General features: G+C 33.3%; 2 protein-coding genes across 13 annotated transcripts in view; one reads left to right on the top strand and one right to left on the bottom strand.

The window, feature by feature from the left end:
• The window catches only part of LOC104764159 (sugar transporter ERD6-like 10), a 6,412-nt gene extending 1,560 nt beyond the window's left edge, over positions 1-4,852 (top strand). Inside the window, exons 3-15 of one of the 11 annotated variants that reach the window (XM_019240606.1) lie at positions 162-221; positions 320-385; positions 483-548; positions 641-716; positions 862-926; positions 1,067-1,159; positions 1,243-1,323; positions 1,449-1,494; positions 1,638-1,681; positions 1,951-2,010; positions 4,153-4,212; positions 4,320-4,412; positions 4,660-4,852. In XM_019240606.1, the coding sequence (XP_019096151.1) occupies positions 162-221; positions 320-385; positions 483-548; positions 641-716; positions 862-926; positions 1,067-1,159; positions 1,243-1,323; positions 1,449-1,494; positions 1,638-1,681; positions 1,951-2,010; positions 4,153-4,212; positions 4,320-4,346 (744 nt within the window). In that variant the 3' untranslated portion in view covers positions 4,347-4,412; positions 4,660-4,852. Of the gene's footprint in view, positions 1-161; positions 222-319; positions 386-482; positions 549-640; positions 717-861; positions 927-1,066; positions 1,160-1,242; positions 1,324-1,448; positions 1,534-1,637; positions 1,682-1,756; positions 1,930-1,950; positions 2,011-4,152; positions 4,213-4,319; positions 4,413-4,659 lie in introns of those variants that run through there. The other 10 variants (XM_019240605.1, XM_019240604.1, XM_019240602.1 and 7 more) reach the window with 10 other exon arrangements.
• LOC104764157 (sugar transporter ERD6-like 9) lies at positions 5,554-9,284 on the bottom strand. Of its 2 annotated transcripts, XM_010487620.1 has the most exons (17): positions 9,105-9,284; positions 8,651-8,713; positions 8,471-8,560; positions 8,307-8,366; positions 8,155-8,220; positions 7,954-8,019; positions 7,725-7,800; positions 7,545-7,609; positions 7,347-7,439; positions 7,098-7,169; positions 6,909-6,993; positions 6,772-6,815; positions 6,622-6,684; positions 6,397-6,510; positions 6,104-6,163; positions 5,881-5,995; positions 5,554-5,790 (listed from the first exon to the last, which is right to left on the bottom strand). In XM_010487620.1, exons 1-17 carry the CDS (start codon positions 9,237-9,239, stop codon positions 5,678-5,680), a joined length of 1,380 nt encoding a protein of 459 aa, XP_010485922.1. In that variant the 5' UTR covers positions 9,240-9,284; the 3' UTR covers positions 5,554-5,677. The 2 variants fall into 2 exon arrangements, with proteins under 2 accessions (XP_010485922.1, XP_019096187.1); XM_019240642.1 differs by lacking the exon at positions 8,307-8,366.

The following is a 10,141-nucleotide window of genomic DNA, read 5'->3' as shown; positions in this document are numbered from 1 at the left end:
AAAAAAAAAAAAAAAAAAAAAAAAACTGCTTTCAATAAAGTATATATAGCTAATGTTTTTAAATTAGATTAGTAATTTTGTTCGATTATTCTAGCTAGCGAGATTCTAATTTATATTCTTTCTTTCTTGTGTGTGCGTGTGTTTGTGGTTGACAATTAAAGACATTGTGGACATGTGATTTGTTCTGCATTTTTGGCTGGCTCTCCATTGCTTTCGCAAAGGTGGAAATACCTAAAACACTTATAACTGATTTCTATATAAATAAATAAATACGTCAAAATATCTAATCATAGATTTGAATTTTGTGGAAACAAAAAAGAATGTCTTCTGGTTGGACTTGGGAAGAATTTCCTTGGGCATAGGAGTTGGCTTGATTAGCTACGTGGTAATTATAATTTATTTGTATACGATATTATATTTTATATAACTTCATCGTATTTCACATTTCTCAAAACAAATATTGTCATATGTATTCAAACAAGGTCCCTGTCTACATTGCGGAAATCACACCAAAACATGTTCGCGGTGCAGTTACTTCTTCAACCCAGGTAAGAAGTAAGAAGTTCAGTCTATTACTATCAACGCTTGTTTTTTTCATTTCTATTGTAGCCAACCAATACTCATTTTTTTGGCTTTGTAGCTTCTTCTAAACATTGGACTCTCGCTGGTATATTTTTATGGGACTGTAATTAATTGGCGGATACTGGCTATTATAGGTAACGAACTATAGCGTCGTAAGACATTTACATTATTTCCTATAATACTGATTTCAACATCTTAACTTTTGTTTATTTCAGTATTCTATAAAAGACATATACTGTACTATATATACAAATTGGTTTTACTTAAGTTCTGGTCCAGGTGCTCTTCCATGTTTCATTCAACTGATCGGTATATACTTTATACCGGAGTCTCCAAGATGGTTGGTTAGTATTTTATTTTCTTTATACATTGAATATAGATATAAAATTTTACATAAGTATATATAAGTTTTACTTCAATCATTTTTTTTTTACCTCACTTCAATCATTATATATATATATATATATATATATATATATTTCAGGCTAAAGTCGGTTCAGGCAAAGAAGTAGAAAGTTCTTTGCATCGACTTAGGGGAAAAGACACTGATGTTTCAGGTGAATCCGCTGAAATTCAGGTATCTGTTATCAAATTAAATTATCAGTATATTCTCTTTATAAAGTACTCATAATTATATATTTTTTTTATTATATACTATAGGTTATGACAAAAATGCTCGAAGAAGTTTCAAAGTCCAGTTTCTGTGACATGTTTCAGAAGAAGTACAGACGAACTCTTGTGGTATGCTAACATATATAGAGAAATTCAGAGTGAAAAAGCTATTTATATACTATGATTCTACAGTTGATGGAAGTAATGATTTATGTACATAACTATATACCTTTTCATTTTATTTACATATGCAGATTGGAATCGGTCTAATGTTGATACAACAATTATCTGGAGCTAGCGGTATCACATTTTACTCAAATGCCGTATTTAGAAAAGCTGGTTAGAATATTCAAAGTCGTATTAGTATTTTGTTTATGATTATCATCGGCAATATTTAATAATTATCAGTATTATATATGCATATTTTTGCATCTTTTAAACAGGTTTTTCAGAGAGACTTGGGTCAATGATATTTGGTGTCTTCGTGGTGCGTACCTATACATTAATTTTCTCAAATCTATATTGATTATACCGTTTATGATTTTTTTTTTACTCTCTCTATATCCCAAAAGCTTTGATTGGTATGATACTTGTGGGTAAATGGGTAAGACGACCACTCCTATTAGTTAGAAAGACACAATTAAATAACTTAATTAGTATATACATACCATTGTACAATAATTATTACTGTAATATATGTTTCGTCTAATTAACTTTATATATATATATATATATTACTTGTAAACATTATTGTAGGCTTCTGCTGTAGGAATATCCAGCGGGTCCTTGCTTCTTGGGGTTAGCTTCACGTTACAGGTCTAATAATATTACCCTTAAATCAATTGTAATGACAGTTTAAATATTACAGATTTTTTTTTTTGAACAAACGATATGCTTCATTCCATTATATAGAAAATAACATACACAACAAGTAGAATAGCTTAAACAACAACATAGGGGGGCATTCCCCAGAATCAAACTTAACAAGAATACAAGGAAAGATAAGAGCAAACGATAAAATGAACTTGAGAGCTATGAACCAATTGCTGACTAGCAAACTGGAACCTGTGAGGTCAAGGCATATCAGCAGTTTCCATGAACGGGTCAATGGAAGGGAAGGTGGTCATTGTCTTGAGTAGAAGACTGGGTGGCGATGAGAGAGTCAAAGGGGAAGGTCTCACTTGAATGAGAAGGACTACACGAGGTAGGGCTTTGCCAAAGGTGTGAACGAGGTTTAAAGCGTTCTGAATACCGGTCACTACATATGTGATTGCGGTTCTAAGGTTGGATGGGAGATGCTTGAAGAGGTTGTGGTAACCATTACTCCTTACAATAATGGTCATAATGCCACTATTCTTCAAGCTTATAGGAGGGGACTTCAAAAAGTAGATGTTTTGCAGCGTTGAGAGCTTAGTAAAAGGGGGTGATGGAGAAGGCAAACTGGTGGACCGTCGGTAATCCCCTCTCCATATAGGTGGGATCATAATGTCGAGGTTTAAGCCGATGTTACTTTTAAGGGTGCCATCTCTGGAAGATTCTAAAAGCAGGGTTTTCCAAGGACTCTTGTACCAAACTAGTCTCCAAGTTGTCTTAAGGTTCAAGAGCAGTCTTCGGACTAATGAATTTCTTAAGTAAAGCAATTGATGATTGGTATGTGAGAGAGTGGAGTTCAGACCAAACCTGTTTAGACGATGGGGCTGAAAGAGTCAAAGTTTTGGTGATAAACGGCACATAGGAGCAATGGACGTACGCAGCAAAATCCGCCATACTTGCAGGTCAAAATTACTAATGTAGCTCGGCATTACAGTCCTCCAGACCAAAATGCTCAACTGGCCTCGACGCAAGGAGATAACAAGCCAATCATAAGAGACCAAGAGTCTGCTTTCGAGAAAATCTCGACTTGACCAAGCAAAGAACTCTGGTACTAAAGATTTAGAGCTTGATGTAGTGTTAGCGCAAACTAATCTGAATAGAGAGACCCTACACTCAGAAGCATCATGTCGAGTACGACCAACCAAACAGAGGACACAGATGTCTAAGGGGGTTGGGTTCAATATAGCTATAGCAGATCGAAATATCTTCAAGTTCAAGGACAAGCCAATTGACCCATGTAACCTAACTGCCAGGATTTTGGTTAAAGATTGATGAGCAAACCTGGACAAGAACGGAAACAATGATGAGCTAGGGAGCGCCGAGGATGTGGGTTTCAACGTCAAAATCTTCATCGGCTCCAATGTCAAAACAGAGCTCCCGTCCTGCTGCAGCCAAGCAAAGCACTTGGTGAGTGGATTTGGATCCGAGGAGCGGAGAGTTGTTGTGGTTGACAATAAGAGGAGGCGGTAAGATCGACAGAAGCCGTAGTAACTGGGGCGTTCACGGATCTCAGAGAAAGCGTCTGGTGGCTGGGACCACAAAGGAGAAAGCACACTGTGAGGGTTCATCGGAGACTGAGTCAGGGGAGGGGGAGGATGAAGCTGAAGCATGAACAGAGCTGAGATCTAAACTCTCGAGAGAACTCCGGCGAAACCAAGAAGGAGACCAAAAGGAATAAGAGAACAAAGGACGCAGCAAGGGAGAGAGGAGGTCGAGAGAACCCGACGCCGACAAGCCGAAACTCTACCGGCGTCGGATAAAAGTGGTGGTAGCGGCGCCTCGGTAATGGTGTCTGGGAGAGAAATAATTAGAGCAAACTTCTAGATTGACTGTCTCAAATATTACAGAATCCAATTAATAATATTTATACAGGATATTGTTAATTTAATTCTTTTTTGATATGGGAATGAACAGGAAATGAATCTGCTTCCTGAACTGATTCCAGCTTTAGTCTTCATAAACATTCTGTAAAATTATTCAATTTTGAAACGATCATTCCTTTTTTACATATATAACTTATATATCATACCTTTTTGTATTTATTTGTAGTAATAATTCTGAACCTAAATCGATTATTTTGGTTAGGTCTACTTTGGATATTTTGCAATCGGTATAGGAGGGCTACCTTGGGTCATTATGTCTGAGGTGAAGCATTTACTTTAATTTTGTAAACACTAGAATAAGAAATAATCAACCATTTCATTTGTTTTTTTCTTTTCTTATACCGCCGATATTTCCAATAAATATAAAAGTTTCAGCAGGGACAATCGTCGCTTTAACATCGTGGACCACTGGGTGGTTCGTGAGTTACGCTTTCAACTTTATGTTTGAATGGAGCGCTCAAGGTCCTTTATTTTCTCTAATATTTTTCCAATGAATTCGAATATATATGTAAGGTTTGAAAGGATATAAAGAGAGTCGCCTAAAACAAAACCAATCTAATTCTAATCCGAACATAAAGTAAACAATAGATAGATAGGGTAAATTACAAACTAGAAAGATGGTTTTAATTTACAATCTAGTTTTTATTTAGTTTTAGTTTGCTAAATTACATTCTCTAATTTCAGTTTATGTTGTTTTCTATAAAAATAGGAACATTTTACATATTTGCGATGGTTGGGGGAATGTCATTGATTTTCATTTGGATGCTCGTCCCGGAGACCAAAGGACAGTCACTAGAAGAATTGCAAGCTTCGCTTACAGGGACAACCTAAATAAACATTACATTGTATAATACCATGTAAAATTGTTTTAAAAAAAAAGCAAATATAAAAATTATTATATATTGGCAGTGTCTTTGCAAATATTATTTACATATTTTTGATAATGATATACAGTATATTAATAAGTCTTGAAACTGGATACGGTGTGTCCATTGTACAGTATGTATTGCATATTAAATGAACGAATTAGATGGACTTAGGGAAAAAGCTAATATCATTCACTGAACCTGGACGGAAAACGAAAGGTACCACGAGGCTAAAAGATTGTGAGTTTTGGACCAAGAAACGTGCATGCGATATCACATGATCAAATCATTGTATTATATGAATATTCACATTCCTATCAAAAAAAAAAAAAAAATTCATTGTATTATTTTCACTTTTTATGTCAGAAGTTTTTGGTTGGGTTGGCTCGACTTTTCACGATCTAATTAACCTGAAACGAACAGGTTCGGTGGGGCTTCCTAATTCCTATACCAAGGAAGTTTGGTTTGACAAACAAAAAAGATTATAGCACAACTGTCTGCATCATGGGTAACATGACCTTACATAGAATTTAGACCATATTCGCTTTACACTGATATCTATATGTATATATATACACGTTCTGTATTGATTATCTTATTATTATTATTTTTATAAAAATAATAATAATTTTATTTATTTTGCTTTTTTCACAAGGGACAACATTTGAAAGTTAGAATGCAAAGCAGAGATGAAAAGATGAAAGAAAAATAGAAAATACAAGTAGTGAATGTAGAAACTCTTGTGAAGCAACAAAAAGCATTGTGGAACTCATCGTGGAAACCATTTAGGAGTACTGTTCTGTTTGTTTTTTGTTCCCCGAACATTTTGTATTAGACATTTAAGATAACTCGAAGTATTAATTAGGAACGTCGAAGTTGGATTTCTTCTAAGGTTAAACCTCGAGTTTCTGGTACCATCCACCATGCGAATACAACCGTTACTCCAGTTATCATGGCGAATATACTAAAAGTCCCTGCAATTCGAATTTACAAAAATAAATCAAGATACCGACATCTTAAATTTCATAAACCGGTTTAGTGCTTCTGGACTAGTTTTGACGTACCGGTTTGGCTCCAAAGAAGCATGAAATTGAAACTGTAGCTGACGATCCAACCAGTAAACCAGTTCGTTATGGTTATTAAACTCCCAGCTACCACTTTCATGTTCATCGGGAATATCTAAACAATAATATAACGAATATATTAATTGAACAATTAAAATGTCAACATAAGAAGTCAGAAATAACTTTGCTTACGCATGCCAAAAGTAAATAAATGTGCATATACCTCAGACATTATAATCCATGGTAGCCCTCCTAATCCAGCTGCGAACATCATACTATATGTCTGTTTGGATATTGATTTTTTATATTAACAAAATCACATTTTGTAATTACAATAGATTATATCACTAAAAATTAATAACAGTTATATAGTACTGTATATGTTAAAACATTCAATACAACAGGGTCGTCGGTTTGATTATAAACTTAAAATATATCATGTTGTTTAATTATTCAAATAAATGAAAAGCATGACTTTTTTTATTTTTGAAATTGCATAAATTGGATCTCACTTACCAATATTCCTATAAATGCCAAAGTGGGAGTAACATTTACAATCCCAGGGACACCTTTCAGTGCGAACGCTACTGCAAGTAAGATACAACCTAAACATAAACCAGATGCAGATACCTGCAAATTTGTACATTAAAAGAAAATAGATATTTTATCAACGTAATTAATCATTTTTGTTTTATGTCCAACACGTAGTTAATAAATTAAAACAATACAAAATATTATAACCATAAGAAGTGGCCGTCGTCCCCATCGTTCCACAAGTATCAGACCCAATATAGCTTTTGGTACCTATCATGATCAATGATGTGTTTACTGGGGGCACTAAAATTACAATTTCATAAAATCTAATCGAAGAAAGTTACATAATATACGTACCACGACAATAGACAACACCGTCATCCCAATCCGAGAAGGAAAACCTTTTTATAAAATCCATTAATTTAATTACGTGATGATCATATAATAAGAATTAAGAAAGATATAATATCTAAATGAAATTGATAAAGTTTTACCCGCAAGATCAAATATGCTGCCTACGTAATAAGATAATCCTGCGCTTCCACTTAACTGTTGCAAAAGCATCAAACCTATCCCGATCTAAATTTAGGTAACCAAAAAAAAATCAGGTTAACCAATTATACGTCATTGAAATTACTCGAGTATAAATATTTGTTGCTAATGAACAAAACCCATTTTCATACCGTAAGTTGACGAGTATATTTCCTTTTGAAAAGACTACGCATGCTGATATTCGCGGAAGCATCGACAGAAATCTGCAAAATTAGTATAAAGATGACCAAAATAATTAATGTTGAAAGTTTATATAAAACAAACAATATATTTTTAGAATACAACTTAGTTTTCTGAGAAACAATTCGGTACGTAAAACATAAAATAATGGATGAGATAGTAAAAAAGTTTTAATACTAATTTTCATAATTTTAATGTACCATGATTTCTCGGGTTTCTTTTTTAATATCAGCTTCTTCTCCTTTTAATTTCTGAAGAACAACCTCACATTCTTCGTCGCGGCATTCTTTTGCCTACAATAATTAATTAATGACGTTATATATTTTCCATTTGTAATTTTTTTTCTAAAAAGTAGACAGCACGTATGATATGATTCATATCATATGAGTATGACTAACCAGCCACCTTGGAGATTCAGGAATGAAGAACAACCCAAAAAGTTGTATCAAGCATGGAGATATGCCTGAAAGACGTTAAAGCATCTCTAGTGAAACAGTTTTATTATTCCAGAAATTAAATTAAATTATCGAAAATGAAAGTTGGAGAAAAATAAATAAAAGTATATGAGACTGAATCACCGATTAGGGCAATCGTTCTCCATGACATGAAATTTCCAAGGAAATACGCGATTGCGAGCCCACAGTTTTGTAACAGCTGTAAATAGCTAAACATTCATCAGTACACATATATACATGATATATATAAGTTTGATTATAAACTAACTGTAAATAGCTAAACATTATTCATCAGCACACATATTACATATACATATATTTGATTATAAACTAACTATAAAATTTACATAACCTGATTGCTAAAAGTAAAAGTGCCTCGCACATTTTTGGGAGCTATTTCTGCGATATATATAGGAACCTATAAAAACATATATATATATATATATAAACCAGCGTTATTAAAAGTTTAGAGATATCTATAATTAACCCCAAAAAAAAATGGTAAAGGGATGATAAATAGAAAATTTATATTCAGAACCGAAAAAAAAAGTACCACGTAGCTAAGGAGACCAACTCCAACTCCCACGAAAAATCGTCCCAAGTCGAGCCAAATAATATCCTACGCAAAGATAAAATATTCGGTATCAGAGAGTAAGCTTATAATGTAACAATTAATACTAAAGGAATATTAGTGAAGAAACAAACCTTGGCTAGTGCAATTGCAAGCCATCCACTTATGCAGAATACATCCGCGATCCACAAGGTCTTAAGAAAATATTTTAGAACGAAAACATTATTAAAAAGGGATTTGAGGTTTAATTAAGGAATATGTTACAGTAAATATCTAACCATTAAAAAAAAAATCTAACCATTTTACGACCAAATGAATCTGCAATCGTGGCGCTAAAAATTGCGCCGATCATTCCTCCAAACGTCAATAGAGAACCAAATACAGAAAACTGCGAAATAAAATATTAATAAAACTGAACCTTTTTTATATCTTAAAACGTATCAGAAGTAGTTATGAACTTAGTTAAAGATAGACTTACTTGTGCGATATTAAGATCAAGATCTTCCATAATGAAGGCCATTGTACCAGCAGTATGCCCTAACTGATTCTCATCAAAAAGTAATTGAAGATACATGCAATTTAAGACAGTTGGGATATTTCTTTGCAAAACCCATTCTGATATGATTTTCGAAAAATGCTATTTGGAATACTCCAAAACATAGAGAAAATAAGTATTATAAAATATATATATATATAGAGTGACCATTCTATATCATGATGTTCTATATCATGGCGATGGCGGGTTTTAGAAATTTGTCAACTGTTGGTATGATAGAAGTTTATGTATCATGGTGATGGGTCTAAAGAGATCAGAATATTAAAGTTCTATAGAGAAACATGAGCCAGTTCTCAATACCAGTTGATTTTTTAAAAGTTTATCAAAAAAAGAAGTAATCAAATCAAAATTTAGAAAGGGAGAGATGGGACCATACGGCAACGCCAAAGGAGAAAGACGCAGAGACGATGATGAAAGTGGTGAAGAAAAGAAGTGGAGTACTTGTAGTTGCACTCTCTTCCTTATTTACCAATAATAATCCTTTCTCAATACTACTACTCTCTCCCTCCATTTTTTTTTTCAGTCAAAGTATCTAAAAAAACTAGAATTGAACCGAGCTGAAGAACAAGAACAAGAGGGATAGAGAGACGACTCTGATAGCTATGGTTTCTCTTTATATGGATTTATTTAGATGCGTTGACGTCGTTATTTACTGTTATGCCATCTATCTACTGCAGTTATGGTGCAATATTGGATTCGTGCTCGTACCATCATTGTAGTATTATTCCGATCGTTTTATAATTGCTAGACTGTTTGACAAGAAAAAAAAAAAAAAGACTAATCCCTGATAGAAAGTCATAAATTAAAGAAAAAAAACTTAGCTAGATTGCTCATCATGTTTATGCAATAACATGTGAAAAAAACATTATTATGCTAAAGTAAAAAATAAAAAATAAACTGTAAATGACAGTTGGAAAGTACAGTTTGCTTGTATTGCTAGATTAATTAGATCACATATTTAAATCAGCGAGGTTATTCAAAAAAAAAAAATCAGAAGTCTTATCAGGAATTGAATGTTTTTATTTCAAGTAGGCTTTTAATAATTTCGTCCAAAATTGAGAACACAGATACTGGGATGTTATTTGCTCTAATACTTAATTAATGCGAAGCATAAAATGACCAGTTTGCCAATCTATTTGATGGAGTATTTAATTATCTAGTTCCGCAACTTCATCGACGCTCATCTTCCTATTGGTGGTTCGACTTTGTTAATTAGATTTAATAGATCTAAATTGAACAAGTCTTCTAACATTTAAGTCCTCGATACAATTCTTTCGTGGTGTGTTCCAAGGTCACATGTGGATCACGTCTATATAGCCTCTTCTAAATCATTAGTTATTTAATGATCCATAAGAGGAGGCATTTCCTTTTTTAACACATCACAGTTGTGATTTTTTTTTTTTTTTTTTTTTT

The sequence above is a fragment of the Camelina sativa genome, chromosome 19, assembly GCF_000633955.1.
Source record: "Camelina sativa cultivar DH55 chromosome 19, Cs, whole genome shotgun sequence".
NCBI classification, from domain to species: Eukaryota; Viridiplantae; Streptophyta; class Magnoliopsida; order Brassicales; family Brassicaceae; genus Camelina; species Camelina sativa.
This window is presented reverse-complemented; position numbering and strand designations above follow the sequence as displayed.